The sequence below is a fragment of the Lathamus discolor genome, chromosome 15, assembly GCF_037157495.1.
Source record: "Lathamus discolor isolate bLatDis1 chromosome 15, bLatDis1.hap1, whole genome shotgun sequence".
NCBI classification, from domain to species: domain Eukaryota; kingdom Metazoa; phylum Chordata; class Aves; order Psittaciformes; family Psittacidae; genus Lathamus; species Lathamus discolor.
This window is the reverse complement of record NC_088898.1, coordinates 3,064,896-3,089,934: the sequence shown is the minus strand read 5'-3', so window position 1 is coordinate 3,089,934 and position 25,039 is coordinate 3,064,896. Positions and strand designations below refer to the sequence as shown.

At 40.7% G+C, this 25,039-nt stretch overlaps 1 protein-coding gene across 1 annotated transcript; it reads left to right on the top strand.

Annotated features, from left to right (window-relative positions):
* Positions 1-409: 409 nt before the first annotated feature.
* On the top strand, positions 410-24,089 carry PSMB7 (proteasome 20S subunit beta 7). Its single transcript, XM_065696035.1, has 8 exons — positions 410-518; positions 647-740; positions 1,074-1,171; positions 1,710-1,850; positions 1,994-2,109; positions 9,465-9,523; positions 22,825-22,976; positions 23,855-24,089. Exons 1-8 carry the CDS (start codon positions 457-459, stop codon positions 23,964-23,966), a joined length of 834 nt encoding a protein of 277 aa, XP_065552107.1. The 5' UTR covers positions 410-456; the 3' UTR covers positions 23,967-24,089.
* The last annotated feature ends 950 nt before the right edge of the window (positions 24,090-25,039 follow it).

The window sequence follows — 25,039 nt, the reverse complement described above, 5'->3', positions numbered from 1 at the left end:
TCACTCCATTTTCTTTTAAAGCTTCGCAGCTTTTTGCTGACCCTCTCAGACAAGCCGCACAGCCCCGTGACACAGCGTTTCTTCTGCTTTAAGTACGGCAGAACGAACCCAAAAGAAGGAGTACGGAGGAGCATCCCGCCTGCTCCGACCACCCCGGCCCCCAGGGACCACCGGCACCTCCTCGACCACCCCGCGACACGCAAGGGGCGACAATGCCCTAACACGGCCCCTCCCCGGTAACCGCAGCGGTGCCTGGTGCCCGATCCTGTGCCGGTAACCGCGGGCCGGACCCCACTGCTCCCCGTACCGACAACCCGCAGCCGCCTCCGCCATCTCACGGCCTGCCAGCGGGTGGGAGGGCGCGGCCTAGGCCCGGTCTCCGCCCCAGGCTCCGCCTCGCTGCGGTTGACCCGGAAGCGCTCGGCAGGCTCCGTCCAGCTCTGAGGGGGCGAGAAGATGGCGGCGGTGTCGGTGCTGCAGGCGCCGAGCGGCGGCTTCAGCTTCGATAACTGCGCTCGGTGAGGCGCGAGCCGGGGCGCCGGGGCTGGGCCGGGAGAGCGGGGCTGGGTTGGGGCGGCAGCGGGGCGTGGGGCCCGCGGCCGGGGGGAAGCCCTCCGCCTGGCCTCACTTCTCGCCTGTGTTGCAGGAACTCGCTGCTGGAGGCCGAGCTCTCCCAGAAGGGGCAGCGGCTCCCCGCCGCCCGCAAGACCGGCACCACCATCGCCGGCGTCGTCTACAAGGTGAGGCCGGCACCGGGCGCGTTCCTCCGGTGTTTCGCAGCGGGGAGGAGGCCGGGCCAGGCCGCGGGCCGCTCCTCCGCTCCTGGGTCGAGCTGTGCGCGGCTGCCCCTCGTTGTGGGGCCGGGGAGAGGCCGCCTGGCGCGGCGCGGCCCGGCCCGGCTGGTGATGGAGGTTCCGCGCTGCTGAGTCATGCTCGGCTTGTGCAGAGCCGGCTCCTGTGCCTCATCCACCTCACCCTGGGCTGCTCCGGGCCCTGCAGCTGGTCTGGTTGTCGGTGCCAGAAAGTTCCCCTTTTGAGTTTTAGGCTTGAGGAATAACCCTCTCTTTCTGTAGGATGGCATAGTCCTGGGAGCCGATACAAGAGCAACGGAAGGAATGGTTGTTGCTGACAAGAACTGTTCAAAAATACACTTCATTTCCCCTAATATCTAGTGAGTATTAAAGTATCTTATTGTATAATGGCATTGGGGATTTTTGGCCATGTTCTTTGCAAACAGCAATATTAGGGTGTACTTTAAAATCATAGAATAGTTAAGGTTGGAAAAGACCTTAAAATCATCCGGTTCCACCGCCCTTGCCATGAGCAGGGGCACTTCACACTAAACCATATCGCCCAAGGGTTTGTCCAACCTGGCCTTGAATACCGCCAGGGTAGGAGCATTCACAGCTCTCGTAAGCAGCCCATTTCAGTGCCTCGCTACCCTTATAGTAAAGAACTTCTTCCTTATATCTAACCTAAACTCCTGTTTAAGTTTGAACCCATACCGATATGATACTTTATTAGTAAAGGTTGTAGATTTTCAGTATTTCATTTGCATATAACCAGGTGATCTTGTGTCCTGAAAATACTGACTGTATGAAAACTAATTTCTTTACTTTCATGATTAAATTTCTATTTGTTGGGTAAAGCATGGAGTTGTTTCCCCTGCCCTCCCCACCTTTTCTCAATTTGCTCATCATTCATTTCAGCTGTTGTGGAGCAGGCACAGCTGCAGATACTGATATGACGACACAGCTGATTTCTTCCAATCTGGAGCTGCATTCGCTATCGACTGGACGACTTCCAAGGGTTGCCACAGCTAACCGAATGCTGAAGCAAATGCTTTTCAGGTAACCAGATGGGTTTCTTCTTTGTTTATTAACAATGCTGTTAAAGTGTGGTTTGTGTGCGGTTTGCTGTTCCTTGTGTAATCGTGTTAAGGAACTACGGCTTCATTGTGGACTTCTGATTCACATATAAACGTTGCTCCCAGGTATCAAGGCTACATTGGTGCAGCCCTGGTTCTAGGTGGAGTAGATGTCACAGGCCCTCACCTGTACAGCATATATCCCCACGGATCAACTGACAAATTGCCTTATGTTACCATGGGTAAGTGATACTTCCTCTATATTGTACCACAAGTACCTGGTAAAAAGAGTGAACAAATGATTATTTAAAGCTTTATTTAAGTTTTTACTTAAATTCCATTGTTTACTGGGAGCATTACAGGCCTCAAACATAGAAGCCTTACCTTTATTTGTAAGGCAGGTGCATGGCTCTTTCTTTTCTAACACTTTAAAAACTTGGGGTATTATACCATTTAAGCTGCCAAAAGCCTTCTACTAGGAAAGTTGCTGTTTGTGTTCCCCAGTATACCTTTAAGTAAGAGAATTGTGGGATTCCCAAAAAGTTGCTGTAAAAAAGAATATCCTTAGAAACTTGATATGCAGATAGCCCTAACTCACAGCTCACATGAAGTCTCACTTAAGGGATTATGTTGTACCTGAAGTTTTCCTGTAGTTTTACTGGAGAGAATGGGGAGAATGTGATTTGCTTTTCATTTTGGGAGTATTCTCTCCTTCGTTGTGTTTCTTGTTAAGAAGCAGCTGTATTTTATTCCAGAAGGTTTTTCATTGTAATGAAGCAACACCTGGTGTACTTGGTACTCAATAATTGGTCTAATTACTGTATGGAGCTTCTCAATAAAGAGGTTTAATTCTGTCTACTGCTGGGGTCAGCTTAACATTAGTAATCCACCATCAGGTTATGGAATGTCAGTACTCCAGCTCTGCTGCCTATGTAACATTTTCTGTATTAGCAGTGATTTGAGCTATAGGATATGCAGTTCTGTGTATGTCTTGTTCAGCTTTGAGTTAGAGATTGTAGTAATATTGGAAGCTGAAGCCACAGATTTTTGCATGCATTTTGGGTGTTTAGGTACTACCTTGTCAAGACTAATTACAAAAGCAGTGCTCAGAATATATTGTAAAATACATACTTGCTAAATATATTCTTCTTTGGTGTGTTTTCAGCTATCAACAAGAATATAGGATAACATGGAAATAAGCACTTTTTGGTAGCAGAATGTAAATCATAAGTAGCTTTTCTAGAGTATCTTGTCTCCTGCTTAAAAAGTGGAAAGAGTGCTCCATTACTTCCCAGTCCTGTAGAGGAGATGAATGGCTACAGGTGTTGCAGTAGCAGTAATTACAAATTGTGAAGTGGCTTTTGGGTGTGTGCCATTTACCTGTGATCTTGCTGAATAACCCAGTTCGGCCTCTTAAGAGTACATTCAGGAAGACAGTAATACAGAATAAAAAAACCCTTTAATAATCTCTAATCTTGATTTGTGAATTTAACTTGTCTTTGGTTGTGTTCTCCTGATAAAATTGTTTCTTTAGTTACCTTAATAGTTACAGGATGCTTGGACATTCCCTGTGATAAGAATCCTGAAGTAATACACTATAATAAGCTTTGCAATTTGCAGGAGAGCCTGAAAGAAAAGGCACACACATTTTGAAAAATTACGGAATTTGCCCAGTCTCTGGCAAAATGAGTGTTTTCAATGGAAGTGTTGAACATACCAACTTGATTAGTTCTGATTTTTTTTTTTTGTGATTTACAGGCAATAGTCTGGAAATAAAAAATAGTAAGAGGAAACTAGTGCTTTCTGAGCTACTAATACTCTTGTGCAGTTTCATGTGTGGTGTTTAAGGTTAATGCCCTATTCAGGCTATCATATATCTGAAAAAAGTAAAATTCCAAACATGGCCTGGGTTGCAATTGAGGTTGCTCTCTGATCACTTGAAGATACCATTTCAGCCTTGAGTTTCAGTTTGAAGACTTGGATGATTTTGAAAGAGAGCTTGGTTTTAGGAATGCTATGGAAGTGTAATGTAGAGTTCAGATAAATACATCTGAAAAGTAAATTGATGTGAAAATGAAGTCATACTCAGTCTGTGTTTGATGCAGCTTTTATGCTGTCTCCATGGTGGAAAGACAGAACTTTAATTTTTTTTTTTTGTGTCATTCATGTTTGGCATCTTTAGATAAAACCCTTACTTATATCCTTGGAAATGTTAAAGGTTTTTCTTTTGGATCTTTGCTCTATTGAAACAGTGCAGCTGTTTAAACTGAATCATCTGGTTAACTCTGTCATGAGAACTGCAATTAAATGATACAAGTCCTGCAGAGGTGGTTCTGGACCAATAGATGGTGCCAGTGCCTCAGGAATTGCGAAGTAAGTTGCTGGGCAAATAAAATCCAAGGAACAGTCATGTGATGTCATTGTTTAGCCTTTGATACATAAAAAAAGTAAATGCCTGATTTTATAACTGCCTTATACCCAGTGTTATAGTAAACTAAAAGTATAACTGACTTTATACTGATACCTGTTGGTAAGGTGATTGATTGACTGACTGAAGTTGCAGTCTCCATTATGTACGTGGTTACTTACGTGCCTGTGTTTTAAAAGCTTTAAAATGTAGTAATTCTGAAAATTCTGGCTACTCCTCTTTCCCTCCACAAATTAACATAGTAGCAAAATAAGTGCGAACAAGTAGAAAGTAGAATATCAATGGATTATGTTCATTGTAGCTTAAACTTTGATTTGCTGTCAGCTGTACCAGGTCTGTGTCTGGTGATTACATGCCACTTTTGGCTGTGCTGTCAAACAAAGCCCTTCTCAGTGTAAATGTTCTTTACCTCTCTACACCTAGTAACTTGATATTTTCCCCACTGACTAGGGTATATTTTAGTAAAAAGATTAGCTTGTGTATGTAAATGAACCATAGAACTAAGAAAGCAGAGAAAGTATCAAAGGTCAAATCAGAGATAGTAGTTGAAATCATATTTTGATCTTATTAAGATTAATCTATTGTTAATTTTTTGAAGTTTTCTAAGAGCAGTTTATTAAATTACGTATTTTTTTGCTAGTTAATTTTTGGAAATTCAGTATTAAATAGGGAAGATGGTTGTGGTGTTGGCTTTTTGTTTGTTTTTAATGTGCTGGAGTGTGTTTGTGGATGGACAGAGTGGTGTCCTCTCTTGCAAGGGAGATTTAAAAGATACTCGGTGCTTACTCAGGAGTGAAAACATCAAATTAAACTGTTTATGCTGACAAAGGACGAAATTGGATTTCAGCAAACGATGCAAGATTGTCTCATTGCTTGGCTTGTCTAGGAAAGCTTCTGGCCAAGACTTATAATGAAATGCATGCATAAAATTAAAGCACTTGAAGTCTGTAGTTCAGCTTTTGGAAACAGTAAGTATGTTCCAGTAGTCTCTAGTGGCTAAAGCTAGTCCCCTGGTACCAGTGTTGCTTCATATTCATAAATCAGCTCTTCAAGCATTGGCAATGTCGTCCTGCAGAGCAAGCACTACTACTGCTGAGACACAGCCCTCTCAGCCAGGAACCAGGGTGAAAAATGACCCCAATCGATGGTGCTGTGGAGATCACTGAATTTTTACCTAGAATGAACAGCAAATTGAATAACAATGAGTGCGTGTGAATAAATGCCCTGTCAGGAAGCCTTGACAGTGATGGATTAGGAAGTGCTAAATGTTGCTCTCAGAAGGCTCTGTACGTCCTCCAGTGTGGCAGGCTGAGGTAGCAAACAGGTCCTTGGGTGATGAAAATGGACTGTGCTTAGCAATAAGAAGTTGTCTTCAGTGAACGTTCTGCTAAAAAGATCCAGTTCATCTGTTTTAGAAAAGCTACTGCAGTTGCAAAACACAGTGGAAATTACTGTTGGTTGGGTTTTTTTTGCTATATATCAATAATTATCTTTTGCTTTAACTCAATACTGAAGTGGCGCAACTGCTCAAGGAGAGAGATGGGATTTTAAAAATTATTATAGTTGAGATCAGAAAATTTTTAGTAACTTGCTTGTGAAAACTTGAGAAACATTGCTCATTTCACAAGGAGAAAAAGAAATATCTTGGTCTTATAACTTACCTGGTTCATGATGATTATCAGGCTGAAAAGTGTTTGCCTCAGAACACAGCATAGCATCTTGGTTTCTGTAGTTGGTTATAATTTGTTTGGCAATCAATATTGATTTTTTTTTTTTTATTTAGAGGCTTTTTGAGTATTTGTTTCTAAAGCTTACAGAAAATACATGGAAAAATGATTCTTTGGAATTAGTGTTTTTTTTCTTGATGACTGTGTTTCCAAGGCTGTTGAAGTGTAACCATTCATAGTAGTGGTTTTAGAAATCTAGCTGAAAGGGTTCCCCCCACCCATGTTGTATAATACAAATACATGACAACCAATTATATTTGGTTTAATTATCCCTATTGATTTGAGGTTGAACTGCTGCATCTTAGCAATGTTGAATCCTGGCTGGTAGTGACTTAAATCAGTTCTTGTGTATGAGGTGGGAACATTGATCCCTAATTAATGGATGGTGTTTTGCAATGTTTTGATTTTATCTTTGTCCAGACATTATGTTTGGGAATTGTTAAGCTTGTTTCTACATAAAGGCAAAGCATGCTTGTTAAAAATGAGTTATTGGTGGGCACTGAATACATGGACAAGAGAACAGCTGTTTCCCCACATACAAACAAGTTCTCAATAGACCCTTAATATCTAAGTTTTCTGTGCTTTTATAGGCACTGCAATAAGAAAACCATACTTGCAATGTTTACTTAAGTTCACAACTTTTATTGCCAGTTCTCCTGTTACAATGCATAGCTTTCACAAGTCAGTTGGACTACTTGGAACATTGTGGGGTTGTTTGGATCGTATGTGGAATTTGACAAGTAGAGGGAAGTTGGTGTAACTGGATAGTGAAGTTTGCAACTCGTGAGCAACTGTCCACTGCTGGTTTCCTGCATCTCCGTGGATGGTCAAGTGAGGGGATTGCAGCCCACCAGCAGTGCGAATAGGGGCATAAAGGGGTTTTATTAATTAACGTGCTACAAGTGAATGCGTATCACTAGTGTTTTCCAAAACAGTTCCTATTCCTGTTGTCAAACAGCAGATTTGTTTTGATGGAGAAACTCTGAAGCGTACGTCTATGTGTGTTTGTAAAACATGCTGTTTACATCTGGTGCTAATAAGAATAAAGAATTTTCATTGTGCTATTTGAGATTACAAAAATGTGTTCTTTCAGAGAATGCTCAGCTGTGCTGTGAGACTTTTACTAAGGTACTTAGTAAAAGTACTCATAAAGCTTATGTTTAGGATTTACAAACAGTAGAGAAAAAACCCAAGCAAGTCTATTCAGCTTTTCCAGTTCTGTTAGACCCTCTGTGGGATCTTGGTTTGTAGATGTAAATGTCTGCATACAGGTTCAATAAAATTAAGACTTTCAACAGGTCTTAGAAAACTTACATTATGGGACTATTGGCATTTATGTATTTCAAATTAATACTAATTTGGCATTTGTCTTGTTAATATAGTGAAATAAATAATTAGAAGTATTATTATTTGTGTATAAAGGATTTAATGTAATGTAGCATAAGGTGTGTTTTCCACCCCCCTTCTTCCTTTTTCCTCTTTGTAAGTCTGCTGAATTCTGGCCCATAGGTTCTTTTGGGCACTTCTTTTAAAAAGGAGCTGGAGAGATGAGCCCAGTTTGAGCCATGAATGGGGTTATTGCAGTATTTGTTAGTGATGATTTTTGTCAGTAAAAGTTGCAAGAAATTAAGACCATATATTCTTGGCTTAGTAGCTAATGTAGTAACTTGTCAGATGCTACATTTTATACTTTAATTCCTGCAAATTTTTTAGTCTTTATACTCTCGAAGAACCCTTATCTAAGGGTGATTGTTTCCTAGTTTTGAGGCTTCCCATTCTGTTTATGGTAAGCCTTCATTTGAGTGTAGTAGGGATGTGGTCTTAGTTTGAGACCATATCTCCTTTTTTTCTCTCACTAGAAATCTTTTATGTCATCCCACAAGAAGCATTGTTTTATGGTTAAAATCCTGTATTTGTTTTGGAACACGCCTTCTTGTGACCTTGTTTGAAGGATCAGTAAAATTCCTTTGATTTGTGGTTTGTTCCGTGATATCAGCTGTGTTTGTATCAGCAGTTCATTTCTGCTATTAGTTGCTTAAAAATCTTCTTTATTCCCAGTTTCAGCATTTAAAAAAAAAATGGAGTTGTGTATTGCTCCAAGGTGCAAATGAATAGTCATTGCCTGTAATACAAGTACACACTTAGAGTGTCCTACTGCTTTTAGATGTGATGTATTTGGTACTGTAAAGGTAATGATCCTCAACCACAGCAATATTCTGTAACAGGAGTATCTGTCATATTCATTGGGATTACCATGTTCATTGATTTGTGTCTGTAAATCTGCTGTTTCTACCCTTTAAATTTGATCTATAATTGGACCTCCTTAAATGGTTCAGATAAGGTAGTCTGTATTTTCTCAACAGTGTCACTGTCAGCTTCTCCTTTTTCATTATACATTCAGCAGACTTGATAAAATCAGCAGGACACCTCATTTGAAACTGTTTAATCGCTGCCTTTTTCTTTCACTAAACCATTGAGGTGGTCAAGTGATATACACAAATCATTTTAAATAGAAGATATGGCTTTCTCTGTGACCCAGCTAAACAGATAGCAGTATGCAAAACAAGTTAAAAAGTAATAAATGCCAAAAAATCTTCTAATTGGAGTAAAAAATTGCAGGTAACTTTATTCACTTCCCAAAAGTAGTGCTCTCTGAAATATGGTTAGGGCCACAGACAGACAAAATGCCTTCCTAAAGACTCACTCTTTCTGAACAAAGCAAGCTTACGGTTTCAGATGGTATCATACTGCTTTTTGTATTAATTTACAGAAAGCACATTTATAACACCTGCATTTACAGTGCTTTGGGTAGAGATGGCTTCTGTTCTATTACTGTGCTTACATTGCATCCTTTAAGAGAAGTAATGTTAAACTCGTTTTCATATCTGTCATTTTGTCTGTTCAGCTGTTGCTGTTTAGTGTAAAAATAATGGCATAAAGTAAATGCATAATAAACTCTTTAAAAGAAGGTAAAGGAAATAACCTCATGGCAGCAGCCACTACCCTATTACCACTGGTGGTTTATTCATCCCCATGTGTAAAGGTGACTGTGCCAGGGCAGCTCGTTAAAGCAATCTATTCATTCTGAGTGTCTTTAGTATTAAGTGACATACCCTCTAATGTGGCCAGGCACAAAAGTGGGGCAGGAGAAATGAAGGAGTAGGAATTACAAATGGTAGCATTTGGTTAACTCTTTTTCTACCTCATTTTTCTATCTTAGTGTTCAAAACAGTAAAAAGATACCGTCAGGATGGACACAAGTCTGTGTGCCCTAGCTATGAATTTAGGATTAAATTAGGTTCTGGACTTGGCTAGATGAGAGTGTATAGTAAGATAAGGTAGACTTCAGTGTGGTTTGTACTGCTGATGTTTATCTCTTTCTTAAGAAAATACTATATCAAAATACACTGGCTAAAGTGGTGTCCTAATTCTGTTGCTATAGGTTCTGGGTCGCTGGCAGCTATGGCAGTGTTTGAAGATAAATACAAACCAGACATGGAGGTAAGAAGTTTTCCTTCTCTCAACAATCCTCATGATCATAAGAAGAGGTTTGAAGCTGTAAGGTTAAATCTGCTCTGGTTTCCCTGCACTTAAAATAGACTAATGTCAGCTTACTGCAAAGCTGTAAAAATTGATGGGTAAAATGAAGTTTAAAGGAACACAGCTGATTGTGAGTTTGTGTATGGAAAAGCTTGTCTGATTTGAATGTAGGTGAAAGCTTTAAAACCATACCATTTGCTGATTAGAGTTGACCAGGAATTCAACAGCACTTGCAGAGTTAATATTGCCAATATTGCTGTCTTGCCACCAGTAGTCAGACCCCCTCGTCTTTGAATCTTGAGAACACAGGATTGTAAAATCAACAAGAAATGTTCAAGTAGTATATGAAGCTAGTAGGATTCCTGCTTGATTGGGTATGTTCAGAACTAGTCAATGTACTTACATTATCATCTACTTAAAAGCTGATTATCAGAAGATTTACAAGGTCGTGGCTTGTTTGTGTTTTGCTGATAATCTTGATTAAAAATCGAAAAAGTGTTTGGTTGCTCATTACAGAGAATCATTCAGGGAGCTAAAAGCTGGAGTGCCGTGATTGAGAGCAGAATAAGCTCTTCAGTTTTGTGTGTTTCCCTTGCCCATGGCAGGGGGGTTGGAACTAGATGATCTTAAAGTCCTTTCCAATCTTGGCTATTCTATAATTCTATGCGTATGCAGCAAGTTAGTATCAATAGTATTTCCTTACACTTAGTTATGCCATGTTCAGCGCCTGTTAACTAAAGAGTGAAAAATCCAGTTGTCTGCAGACAGACTATTGATGAAAATGAAACAAAACAATTAAAGGGCTTTCTGTAACCGTGTTTTGTAAAATGCCTCAGTAACGTCAAGCCGTTTTTTAAGCCACATTAAGCTCTTTAGATTTTCTGTGAGTACTTACCATTCCAATTGATTAATACTGAATTCAACACAAAATTGAAAATTGAACCCATTAAAAATTACTTGTAACACAAAGACTTGCAGTCATTTCAGCCTGAAACGCACAAATCTTGCAGGTATTGAGTTGATTTCTTTCAGAAAATGTCTTCAGAAGTTCCTCGTATTTGTCATGCAATTGCTGTGGGTCATTTCCTTCCCATCAAATGCACTATATTTTCAGGTGATGGTCCCATAAGTCCACTGAGTTCCTCTAAAGTTGATCACTTTTTAAAGTTCAGATGTAATTGATGTCATGCTCTGTCACATCTCCTGAAGAAATGTGATGTGTAATACCAGTTGATTGAAAAAAAAAAAAACAAACCCCATTTGTTTCAAGAAGTTTTCCATCAGTGAAACTGCTGAAGAGTTTGTAATAAGCACTTTTCCAGTTACTCCTGGAACTGGCTCCTTTTCTGTAGATATGAAATAATTGTGCAAAAATGCAGTAAGATCAGGATTCCTGTGTTGCTGCAGTGGTTTGTGTGGTATCTGAAGACTCTGGACTTTAGGGCTCGGGTGCATCTATAAATGTTATCAGAAATATTGGAATATTTTTAATAGACACTCAAGTTTCCTCTCTCAGTGGCATCACACTGGATGATTGATAAAGAACCACTAGATAGAGGCTTTTCCCTCTCCCCTTGTGCCTCTCTTAAGAATGACGGTCTCCTTTTCCAGCCTCTTGTGTGACCGTGCACTTGGCATGTGTGCTATTCATAATGAAAACATGAACTACAAATCCTTGGAATCAACAGCTCCAGCATAATAGTCTGCTCTCAAAGCTATAAATGTCAGGGCTGTGCTATGAAACTAAAAATTTCATCGTATTCTCAGCTAGTTTTCAAACTTGTATTTTAAGTCATTCTTTGTGTTAGAGCAACCAGGAAAAGGCACCAAAAATTGGTAAATCTCCAACTTTTTCTATTTGAAAGGTCATCCTAATTAAATTGTCTTCATATACAACCATAAATGGCAGCAGATATTCACTGGTATAACAAGCATGTAGAGATGCAGCCTACCAGTTTGTTGAAATAGATATTTAGATCTTTGAGGCTTGGGTGCACCTTAACCCTTCCTTTGTTTTTGCCAGATATTCTGTTAATAAGAGAATATTGTTAATAACAAATTATTAATTTAATCATAACAAAACAAGCAAAGATCCAGGTGATAAGCTCAACTGCCCTCTTAAATGCTGCTTTGTAATTTGTTATGGCTGCCAGCCTAAAATATTTACCTTTTAAGTCAGATGTGGTTTGGTTTTTTTTTTTTCTAGTAAAGTAACAAAATAACAAATGATATTTCTCTTGAAATTAAAACAAACTAGATCTGAGGTACGCTATGGATATTTTACATAAAACTTGCTGTGAAATGGCAGTGGTGGTAAACTTAAAATTCCTGGAGATTAAATTAATAAAACGGGCAGAGGATTAATATTTTTCTGTCAAGATCAATGCTGCTCTCTCTTGCACTAATTGTCAGAATATCTTGCTAGGGCTACTGGAGGGTAGTGGTGTGCTTCAAGACCATCACATCACAGAAAAATGATTCAAAGGCAAACTGTCCTGCACCCTCTGGTATCAACTTGCAAATTAGCATCTGGAATGTAATTAAACAAGCTTAATGAAAGTAGCAGCTGAATACTACTGGAAAAGACAATCAGCTTTTTTGCCTCTGATATATATTCTGTACTATTGAAGCTGATCACCAAACGCATTGTGTGAGCACAGTTAAAAAAAATTAGCATTTATTTGAAGAATAGGGGCTGTTTTTCATTCTGTTATGCTTTTGGCATGCACGGGTGTCCCATGAGAGCCATGCCACAGCAGATAGTGCACAATATTTATAAATCCATGACAGGCAATAATAGCAACTTGAAAAATTCTTTTGCTAGAATTTCAAGTTGAGAGCTGCCAAAAGCGGAGAGGATCAAATCTGCAGTGGCAGCTGCTGTGCCCTACAGTTAGAATCGTAGACTTTGAAGATGCTCAACTCAAAAAAAAATAAAACCTAAAAAAATAAAGAAATAAAAAAAAGAAGACTGCAGGCTTAGCCAATTTTTGCAGGTTTCTAGAGCCCTGGCTCTCTGCCTTTTGAAGATGAGTTGCTGAAGCTTCTACCACTGCCTGAGGCGTGCTAACACCAGCAGGATGTGTTTTTTTCCATAGACTTAGTGTGTCTTCAGATTTAAGTAGCACATGCTTTATCAATGCCAACTGTGATGGTTCTTTCCCTGGTTGCAATGCTGGGAGATGATCTTTACCCAACATCCTTCAGAGAAACTGCTAAGATAGATGGTGACGTACACAAGTGCCACTTCTGCAGTCTGATTTATGGAGGCATGTTTCATTGTGAAGCAAGTGCTGGCCTCTAGAGGAGCCATTATAGATTGCTGAAGATGTGAACACTTTCAGCCCTGAAGGCCTGTAGATGCTTCAGAAATGTAATGCCAAGCACCTAACTACTGTGGAACAATATTAATCTGTCATGTGGGCAGCTATAGATCTACTTTAAAAAACGTAAGTGGAAGAACAGCACATCTAATAGAGTGTTTTGAGCTTAGATCTTTCATTGCAGCCAGTTTTTCTTTCAATAGCATTTCGATAGAGTAGCCACATGGTTCTTAAACCTCAGGGTCAGATTTTGCTGGTGTTAAACAGTAATGAAGAAATACTTTGTGGTGGTGGATATGGAAACCATCATGATCTGGGTGGTAAATGCTGGAGTTCTGGGTTCATCTATGCTGTGGGTGGTGAATTCCTAGGTAGGTTGGGGTTATTATGTATTTTATTGTGGCATTGACTTAAGTTTGAAAAGTAGAAGCATTTTGTCCATAGAAGAGTTACTTGATGTACAGCAAGGCTATGTTGGAGCTTTCTGACAAGAGCTTTCTGCTTAGGCAAGGAAACAGACTGCTTGTAACTTCATTTCTGTATTTCATCAGAACAGCCAGGTTTAATAAAAAGAGGATTCAAACTGAAGAGAATCGGTAGAAGCCACAGAAAGTGGAACTGTTGCAGGGAAAATGGCGTAGATCTTTGTGTGATGAGTTCAGGGGCATGGAATAGGTGGGGGGGGGGGAAGGGAAGCAGGCAAGTATGCAGGTATTTAATAATTCAAAAAAGTGAGATAATATTTACAGTAATTTCTTAGTTTTTTAAGTGTGGCAGGAAATCACGTGGTACTGAAAACAGAAATATTCTGGAGGGGTAAGAACAGATTAAAAATAAGAGGGGGCTGTTCTGACTATATTCCACTTGCAGCATCGGCACAAACTGTGCTGTGTGAGAAGTGGCGTCTTGTTCTGCTGCCAGCGATGGTCACTCCTTCAGCTGCTGGCCAGGTTTGCTTTTGTGATGGTTCTGCAGTGTGATTACTTTTGATAACTTGCCTGGTTCTGCCGAACGTGGGTTAAGGCGCAGTCCTATGAGCAATTCAGCTGGCAGGTTTGGGTAATCCTCTGCAAAAGGAGAAATGATGGGCAGGCAGGAGGAGTTGGAGCCTTTTCCAGTTAATAGTTGTAGGTGTTTTCACAAAGAAATTATACAAAGCAAGAGCACTGAAGCTGCAAAATCTGTAGACTTGGGCTCTTTGGGTCCACAGTTTTGTTTCTGGTTTTGTCACCGATTTTTGAGGTATTTTTGAGTAGTCCCATATCCCCAGAGTGAAGCAGAATGTTCTCCTAATGCAGCTTTCACTGTGCACCTCTTATTTCAGTAAAATAATGCATCAGGCATAGTGCAAAATATTATGAAAACATGTCACTTTCTTCCATTTTCCAACAGCTGACATAGAGATCGTACAAATCTTTCTGTGCTCCTATTTCCTACTGTCCCTCAATATGGTGGTATTATTTTTGTTTATTAACTACAGACAATAATAGTGAGCTATTTTGGGAAACTGTCAAAACTCTCTAATCTTCAACAATAGTTGTCTCATCAGTCTTATTTAGCCTGCATCTGTGTGATTCAAGGCTCAAGAGCGATGACAAGCTGCATATGAATTCTGTATTCATTAGTGATGGTGATCAAAATGCCTGTGTCCCTGCCATAGGGCTCAGGTGTGGAAGTCTGCAGGCTAATCCCACCAGCTGACATTTGGAGGTTTAATGACTCCATGGGAAGGTGACCACTTGCTGGGAGGTTTGTCGGCTGAACTCGGGCAGCAGACAATAGAGATCAAGCCAGACTATCAGAGTTAAGCTGGAGAGCCTGCCTGAGATACTTGAACCCCTGTTGGTGTCAAACACAGAGATTAAGTAAATGGGGAGGGAAAAAAATCTGACTCGGTGAACAAAAATAAGTACTTAGTATTTATGTGCTCTGTGTATCTGTTTATTTCATTACCCAGTGACAGGACCTGAGACTGTTAGTGGCATATCTTCAGTGCCCTTTCTGACAGCGCTCGTGGCGACAGAGATCTCATGCTTTCCTTATGTACCTGTGTTATTGTCTTCTTCAGAGAGATGAGCTTCCATGGGTACATATTAGGTGTTAGTGCATAGAGTCATGCAGAAAATAAAGGCTTATTGTGCTATTTCTTATTTTTAGATTAAAATTATTCTATGATTAGCTGGTTTCTGCTTGACACATTGGACAGTTAATACTGTTCTCATCTGCTTTCACAGAATCGTGCCTTGGATTGATTTCCTTTGCAGAACTAGCATGAAACAGGAAATATGGGCTGATTTAAAATGTGCTAGCTAGCTGTGCTCTGGAGTGGGTAGGATTACTGGAGAAGTGTTCTGAGGTGTGCTTTCTGAATATATCACACGCAGCCTCTGTGCAGAAATCAGGTGGGGAAACTGCCGACAGGATCAGGCTGAGTTACCCGTGATGCCCAGTAGCACTTTCTTCCAGTTTTCTGTTTGCAGGCTGTATCGAGGGAAATAAATTTTACCTGAGTTTAAATTGGGCCTTGCTGCATGACAAAGAGCAACAATTTCTTCACCTTTATGAAAGTAACACTTAACTTTGTATGTAATAATGTAGACAAGCCAGCCAGAAGCAGGGCTCCATGTTAAGAGATCATTTCACTGCACAGGGTAGATGTAGGACAGGTGATTATTTTTGATGCATTTCTCAGGAGCAGGTGTTGCAGTGTAAATTGTTCCAGTTTGTGCATCTCCCAGAACTGCAGAGCTCGGGCAAAACACACTGGAAAATATTTCACATGGCACAGAGCCCGAGTGCTGCTCCTGCGGCAAGGGCTGTGGAGGCAGGGGAGGGCTTGCCTGAGCAGGGAAGAGGGAATGGGAGCCAGGGCTAGGGGCTGGGGTAAGGGGAGGGGGGGAGGCAGCTCCCTTCAGCCACTAAGCTGCATGGAGCACTTTGGGGTGCAGGGAAAGAAAAACTCTCTCAAGACTTCTTTTCCCAAGTGGTGAACTTCATTCCCTTCCATCCTTTGTTCAGAGGGATAGGCTGATGGAGAGATTTGCTGTATTTGAAGGAGATGCGTTATGGCAGGATATTACTTTTTTGATATGCAGTAGTAATATACAGCAGTTGTCATATTTTGTGTGGTTTACATACCTGGCTTCTTCCTGGTGGCTGAGGCTCAGTGTGTTACTGCATGGGAATGTAGCTGTATAGAAAACTGAGGATATTGCGCTGTCTGTAGTAGAACTTCCAGCCTGGCAGAATTTACAGCTCTGTTGCTGTTGAGCAGGTTCTTTTATTTTGAGAATTAGTTCCCTGAAAAACCCCGTGACCTTCACCCAGACGTTAGCAGCAGTGGATGGAGTGAATTCTCCTTCGTAGTTCAGAGCATGGGAATAATAGTGAAAGAAATCCTGTGAGAGGAGCTTGTAATTTAATTCTGTACCACTGGAAATATGTATTGTAGTCATCTTTGTGTAAGGAATGGCACATAGGAACTGATGTTATTGAATAGTAGTTCCGAATCGTAAGTTTCTTGCCTTGGCAGGTAATTTGGCATAAATTGTTAATGTAAATCCAGGTTAGCAGGGAAGACATTATTTTACTAAAAAAGATAAACTGCTGATTAATTCAGTATAGAACTCAATTACAAATTGAAAGTGTCTCTGCGGGACGCCAGTACCCTAAAGACAGCAGATGTTGAATTGATACTCCAGCATATTTCACACTGGTATGAAATATTAACATGGTTTATTATACTTGTGTGGTGTAGGGTATCAGAAAGGGGGAGGTGATGATGAGTCTGGGTGCAGGCGTCTGCCATCGGAACATGCAAGAGCTGTAATCGCCAAGAACAATAATTGGGAACTAAGGTGCATTTTATTTGCGAAGTTCTTAATAGAAAACAGTTAGAAAAATAAACACTGACTTGCATATTATTCACAGCAAGACTGACATGAAATGCACTGAAGAATTACCTCATTTATGATCTATGAATGAATGGAAAGATGTTTGTGTAAGAACTCAATTGCTGAGTTTCAAGACTGCTGCTCAGTGCTGTGCTCACATATCTTCTCATGGCGTTTCCTGCCCATGCCGTGTTTTTAGCTCAGGATTGTTACTTCCGAATTTTTCTGTGTTTTCCATGTAAAGCAGGCAGCACATTAACCCCGATGTGTTCATAATCCAGGGATTTAAGCAAGTTGGGGTTTTCCTTTCTCATGTGCTGTGGTGGTGGCGGCACAGCCGCTGTAGACTGTGCATGTGAGAATGCCCAGTGAGGAATGGAGGAGTGCAGTGGCACAAGGAAATACAGGTATGAAACTGGCCTGTGCTTTTTGGTTTTCCTTTCAAATACAAAAAGTCCAGCTCCGAAACCTGAGCTAGAATTGACACGAATGTATTTGAAGTCACTGCTCCAAGCAGAAGTTCCACAGCACAGGATGTGTTCTGGAGCAAAAATTCTCATCATTAAATAGCCTTTGAGCCCTTGACACTGTTTGTTGTGCAAATACTGAGTCATTCACTTGCCTTCATGCAGGTGAGTTCAGGTAATATTTCAGAACTTGGAGCATTTCACTTTCTTGTTAAATAAGGCAGAACTGGAAAATAACATGATGCGTGTTACCTTGATTTAAACCAACCTGGCTGTTTAACACACAAAGGAAGAGTCACTGTTTCACTGCCCTCTCCCCTTTCTGCTTTAGAAACTAATACATTTGTGGGTTTTTAGCCTTTAACATCTGTTCGGTAAAAATAAACTTGCTGCTGGTCTTCTGGATTCTGATTTTCATAACCTCTTTGCTTTTGGTGCAGTAATTGCTTTAATTCTTCGTACTTGCAGCTTCTACCTTATAAATGTTTCTTTGTGCTGTGTTCCTTTGGTATGTCAGTTTAATCTGGCTTTCTGGGACTGGGAATCCTGATCTTACGTTCCCTGTTTTAAGAGCCTGTTTTGCCTTGTCTGGACTGCTGCATCTCAGCATTCCACCTCGAACTTGGTAATGGCGTAGAGCACAAACAAAAAAAGATGGTGGAAGGAAGGTAGGTGAGGGGCAGATTCGAAAGACTGCCTGCTCTTGGGCTTCATTCACCTGCTCAGAGAGGAGAGAGAAGCAAGCTACTTTGTCTAATAAAAAACCCCCCTAAATTACAAAGCGAGGTCACTGATCCGTGTATGGGGTCCTGCTTGAAATGCGTTTTTTTTTGGTGAAGATTTGTTAAATCTGAGTGGTTTAAATCACAGGTGCCAGCCCCTTTCCAGCCTCAGAAGGGAGCCAAAACAAATTCATTCTCACTAATGGAGTCTTTTTTTTACAAGAAAAACACAAAGTACTTTGCTTCTCAGTTTTGTTCTCTCTTTGGACTTCACCAGCAGATTTTAGCATTGCTTCCGGTTACGTATTGATCTCTACCACAGCTTCTCCCTGCAGGCAGACTTGCGCATCCTCTCACATGTTGTACTTGGCTGATTGCTCTTCCGCAGTCTAATTATGCTTCTGTAGGTGCTTACGTCCTTCAAAAGGTATCGCTTTCCCAGCCCCAAATTCCCACCACTCCTTTATAGATCTATTTTTTTATTATCATTGTCCTTCCTGAGGCTTCTGATTCTTTTCCTCCCCTCCCCACCTGAGTCTTGTTGATTCTGACTTAAAGTAGGATCAACTTTTTACATCATAGGAACACATTTCATTCAGTTGTAAAAACCAATGTGGTATCTGAATTGGTTTAATTCTTACAGACATTGCTAGACACCATCGTATCCATTCTGTACAAATATTCATTGTGCACTGTATTGCAAATTCTTGGTAAGACTTGCTCTTGGAGCACTGCACTATGTATCCCATCTGTGACAGCCTCCTGGTGACCTGCAGAAGGTGTTCATTTCACTTCTAGTTTTTAAACAGGAGCTGCCTTTTCCAGATTTAACTTGCTTGCAAAGTTACCAAATGCTGGGAAAATAATACTCTCAAAATCATCCAGCTGCTCCTTTTATTGCTGGAGGGATAATGATAAACTTGTTTAAAATCTGCTAGTAAAGACAGTATTGATGCGATGTACAAATAGCCACATCTTCTGCAGGAAAGTGTCTCTTTTTTCCTTTGGTAGCATTTGAAATCTAGAAATCGCTTAAGTGAGAAGAGAAACTTGGTTCAAGTCATATACAAGAATAATGTGTAAAAGTTCCTCACTGGTGCTGTTTGGGACTTGCAGCATAGCAGCTGCAGAGAGGTAATCTATCAGTTCTTGAGTGTCCACAAAATGCAACTCTCCAGATAACAGGTTTAAAGTAAAGATTTAATACTGGCTCTATCTACTATGATGTTGCAGTGACAGTTTAAAACTCATTCTCTAAATCTCAGCAGACTTTATAGCTAGCAGTGGGCCCATATAAAGCTTAATGGCATTACAACACATAAATCATCTTTTAAAGATGCTACCAGTAGCGCCAATATTAAATGCAGACAATTGTCTGTGTTATAAATAATTTATCAAACACCGTTTCAGATTAGCCTTCCATGCTGAGTTATTTATTTTAGCCTTTACTGTACTATTCCTAAGACACGTTTTGGAAGATCCATTACTGGTCACTTTAATGAACTGGAGGGTCTGTTTTTTTCCCCCCTCCAGCACTCTGGTACATCTGCGGTGACCATTACACGGCTGAGCTGGACCTCTCTGTGCCTTTTACAAGTGCTGCCCATTTGTCATGTAGTGGTAAATGGAGTTGCACATTGGAGTCCTGGGACACATTGTGTGATGTGGTGATGGAGACAAACAGATAGCTCTATAAAGTGCTGCTTGTCACGACCGACTTGTGTTACAGTACATCACTCTCGTGGTAATCTCATTTAAGAAGCAGTGTGGACCCGAGAGAATGATATTCCCAGTTAGCTTGGTCTTTGCAACCATAAAGTAGGAAGTGCTCCTTTTATATACTCTGAACTTTTAGGGTTTTTTAAGATTAATTATTACAGTGACTCATTCATGCCCCTGTGTCAGCACTTTTCATGCTAACCCCCTGTTTTCTGATTGTAAAACAGAAGTCCTTGCTTGTGGCGTTCCGGTCATCTTTCTAAATCATGAAAGGAGAAGAGCAACAAAGCAGGGTTTTCTAATAGGAAAATCGTTCCAGGTTCATGAACTAGGCTGCACTCTATCAGCTGGCAGAGCCGAGATCACATTTTACTTTCTCAGTGTAGTGGATACCTTAGTGCGGTCACTGAGCTCTGCTGCCTGTGCTAGGTATTTTTAGAACTGTTTTAATAGCAGGAGGTTGAGCAAGTGCACTTTAGAAAATAAATAAAATTCAAGTTTTATTTGAAGAAAGTTTTACTTGCCTAAAAATGAGTAAATTGAAGGGGAGAATGGAACAAACTCCCACCAATCTGCTGGAGTTTTCCTAAGCTGTGGTGCTTTTCATATCCTAACATTTGTATTATTGCTTGAAAGGATTTTGGTTGCTATCACGTTTTTAAATCAGAGCTACATGTATGTTTGTTTTATTTTACTGTATTTGCTTTCTCTATAGTACCCTTAGCATGCAGCCAATTGGTGAAAGCAGTTTTCTATCAGCTGAATGAAGAAATGCTTGGCAGAGTTTTATGGCCAAAAACCAGTGAAGAAAGGCACAGGAATTAGTTTTACAGCGTGGCTGTTTTGTTCCAGTCAGCTTGGTAGAATTTATGGCTTTTTTTTTTGAAGAGTAATACTAATAAAACTGGAGTTAAATAAGGATTTACGCAGTTTCTGTAGTTTAGTGGAAATAAAGGCCTCCTCCTGGTCAATACTGTAATTAAGCTGTTAGAGGAATACTGTTATTAGGCAGCACTCTTGCAGAGGGCCATCGGAGAATGCAGGGTATGCACGGGGAGCAGACGTGGTTGTAGCTGAGCTAATTTTGGGCTCCCCTTCAGCCGCACTTGTACACTGGGGCTTGTGCAGCTGCTGTTGGAATTGGAAGGTTTAGGATTGGGCTGTGGAGCTGATCATCATTGCTGTCATGTGGCAGGATACTGGCAGTGACACCAAGGCCTTCAAAATGAAGCAGGTATTTAAAAAGCTACATTTATCATTATTTGCCTGTTTGCTCCTCTTTCCATCAGGTCTGGTGGCAGGAGATTATTCAAAGGTGTGAAATAAATATCGGCAAAACAATGAGGAGTGATCATGGTAACTGAGCTGAGCAGCACCTGCTAGAAATGATAAAATAGAGAGTCCAGATTGGTGTGGTTTAGCCTTTATTGGAACAGGCATGTTCGAGTTGTTTTCAAGTAAGTTCCTTACACGCCTGTGAGAAAAGGGTCTTGTGTTCAGGTATGTACTGAAGGGGCTATTGGAAAGATTCAAGCGTGTGTGCATGGACACAATCTGTTTTCCTGATGTTCAGTGCCATGGGAAGAGGCCTCAAGGCCCCTGCTGAATGATGGAGCTTGGGCAAATGGTAAGTGGTAGGGACAGGGTGCCCTACAAGGTTTTCACAGGATTTAAAACATCTGTAACATTGTTTTGCAGCATTTCCTCATAAATAAGTGTTATCCTAGGGCATTACTGATTATTTCTAATAGAGCTGGATCTGGATTGGTGATTGTTTTCAGTAAGCTGCCTTTGAAATAAGTAAGAGTAAGCCCTGGTTGGGAGCTGTAGAGGGAGCCAGTGCAGCTGCCAACCCTCTTGTTCATGAAGGCTCTCAGGCAGATCAGAACTTGTATTTATTTCTGCCACCTTCACATCAATACCAGTCATGCTGGTTACTGGGGAGGGGTGAGGATGATTACAGATGGGGTGTAGCATTTTAGTGGAGAGTGGTTGATGAATTTGAAATGTGTCCTGGTAGAAGACAGTCATCTGATGGTTACTGGTGTATCACTACTGGTGTAGACATTGTGGGGCTCTGTTTCAGGCTGTTTACATAGTGTGTTTCTCAGGGTTACACACCATGGTGCATATTTCAGCAGCTGCATGTTTGCCCTTTCAAAAGAAAGTAGATACACAAAACCTGTAAGAAATCAGAGCTCCGCAGGATTAGTGTGTGGTTTCATAGGCAATAGAGAGCTTTAGTTCCTGTTCTGGCTTTCTGTTTTACTTTTGTTGCAAATACTTGGTACAGGGAGTAGGGTTAGAAATATATAAATTATATAAAAATCTATTGGTAGCATTATTAATAATACATTTTATAAATAAATTTTACATATAAAGATATATAAATAGTGTGCATTAAATGAACTGTATTAAATATGTATTCTGCTTCAGTTATCTACAGAACTCCTGAAGTGTGCAGCAGCACAGAAACGAGTACATTTTCTGTTTTGTCACTTAACAGAAAGACTTTAATTACAAATTGCAGCATTTTGACAGCAGTACCGGGTAGGACCAGTGTTTCCAACAGGTTTAAGAAGTTCTCTGCATTTGTGTTCAAGACCAGAATTGAACATTTTAGCCAGGTAGTGCTCAGTACAGAGCATGGCTGCTTTGTGACAGTTACTGTTAAGATAAGCTAAGTTACATCATCACTGAAATGATTTTGGTCCTGCAGAGGATGATTAAGCATTCTTTACCCAGAGAAGCCCTGTAACTAAACTAGCATGAACCTTTAATGTGTATGCAGCTGTTGCAGAGCGGACAGTGCAGGGAACTTGACCCTTACACAAAAACCTGGTGCATAAAAATCATAAAATCTTATTTATTTTCTCTATTCATTAATGCAAACAAAATCTGAACTCTGCTTTCCTGGCTGTCTCTTTAAGTCTGATCCATGCTGGGGTGGTGGATCCGGGACAGGATAAAAGGTATCTCCTGTAGGTAACTCTGTTCAGCACTGTTGTTGATGCTGTGGTGATTAAAAAGGTGCTGGTATCTCCTGTATTGTTCCAAGAGCTCACAGCTTCCCCCATCACATGGACAAACACCCCTGTGAAATGCCGGCATTTGTGACAGCTTTTCTAACTTTTCTAGGAAGAGGAAGCCAAACAGCTTGTGAGAGATGCCATTGCAGCTGGCATATACAATGATCTGGGCTCCGGCAGCAACATCGATATCTGCGTTATAAGCAAGAGCAAGCTGGATTTTCTCCGTCCATATGATGTGGCCAACAGGAAGGGGGACAGGTTGGTATTCCCAAAGCTGTGCATTATCTGTGTTCTTCCCAGCAATTCCTAGTATCTGTAATACTTTAATTCTGTCAGCAAAATCCCTAGGTAAGTGTATGAATTTCAACTCCATTGCCTAATGGGGGAAATCACAGCCCCCAAGGCTGCTAGAGGGTTTTGCAATAGGTACTTTTATGTTATGTGCAACAAGTTGTGCAACTTCTCAAGCTACTGCAAAAACAGGAGCGTTTAAAGAAACTGTTTTTTTCCTGCTTTTAAGGCAGAGTTGTGCTGCTCCAGGTAAAGAGCTTTTCAGATTTCTGCTCAACTCTTAATTGTGACACTTAAATCTGAGCAGAAATCAATGAGGGAGAAGTTTTGTTACACATTTTGAGATTTTGTATTATACTCTACATGGGTGTAAAGGGCAACACTGCATCTGGACAGATGCGGTTGAGATGCCAGAAGCACAGCCTGATTACAGGCAGTCTGTGTTAAATGTAGCTAATTTTTAGCACAGAAATCCAATGCTCAGATACTGGTATAATTACTCAAGAGTTACAAAAAAGAAAAAGTATAGAATTATACATAATATAAATTGCTAAAAAGCCTTCTTAGTGCAAGTGCTCTAATGAAATCCCACTGACTTCTAGAAAGTAAATGACTAAGTAACTGAAAAGGGCTATTTTGTTTTAAAGAAAGATGTTTTCTAAAGAATGCTGACTGAAACATTCTCAGCTATTGCAGTCAGTTCAGATGTTGCACTAAGCGTGGTTCCTTTACTTCCTTATTTTATACAGGAAACTTCTGGAGAAATGTGGGCAGTTCTGAAATTGTAAATGAGATTTTTCCTGTGCATCATCTTTAAGCTGAACTGTCCCCTCTGTCTTTAACAGGTACGGGAGGTACAAGTGTGAGAAAGGAACTACTGCTGTTCTCACAGAAAATGTGGCACTCCTGGAAATTGAGGTGTTGGATGAGACCGTACAAACCATGGACACCTCCTGAACTACCCACTAGCCCTTCTGTTTCCTTCTATGTCCCAGGCAAGCAGCACCAGTTAGTTTAGCAGCCTTCCAGCATCCAGTGAAGCATGCGGCTGATACAGAATAAAGAGGGTTCTGAGTATTCTCCTTGTGTTGTCATGTGGTGCTGGTTTCTTCTGCTGGTTTTCCCTCCTTAGGCTGTGGAGAATATGAGGCTGGCGCAGAACAGAACTTACCTGTCTCCTTAGTGCTGTAGGCTGGGATTGTAAGCTGGACTTACCTGAAACAGGCTGTACCATTATGCGAAAGGGTAACAAGCATCAAACTGGCATTAGGGCAGAAAACCCACCAAGTACAATATCTATTCTGTTACTTCATTCTAGGAACAGACTGCAGAAGGGTAAAACTATTCCACATAATCCCAATTTGACAAGTTAATTCTGTTAATTCTGTATATACTAATAATACTCTGGTTTGCTGGATATGTGGATATCAGTAAATGGTATGAACACAGAACTGGTGGTTCTGAACAGCACACTGCAGGGAAATAACACAGGTTATTATCATGGGATGGTTATAGTAATTCCCTGTTTTCCATCAACAGGGACAGGATACAGAGTAGAGCCAGCCTCCATACTGGTACACACATTCTTATTCCTAAATGACATGACTAAATTTAGACAGCATAATCCAATTCAAATTCAAAACAAGACTGTCTTGTTATACCTGCACCCACCTGGACCTTTCTTGTCCTAAAAATCCCAAACTTGTGCTATTGGAGAGACACTGATTGCAAACTTCCACACAGGACCACATAACCTGGGAGTGAAAAGGGTATGCAGAAAACCCACCTGCAGAATTACTTTTGTCAAAAGGAAAGCAAAGCACATCATCCACACTCTGCTCTGAAACGGTAACAGGCACCAGTGCCTAATCTCAGCCTCCTGCAGCAACCATCCAGGAAAGAGCTTTAGCTGTGCCATGATTTCAGAGGGTAAAGACAAGGACCCTTGTGCATAGGTTTCCAGTGGGAGAACAGGTAAAATTTATGGAGACATTCTGGAAAAGTAACTACACATAACAGCTGTTAGGAAC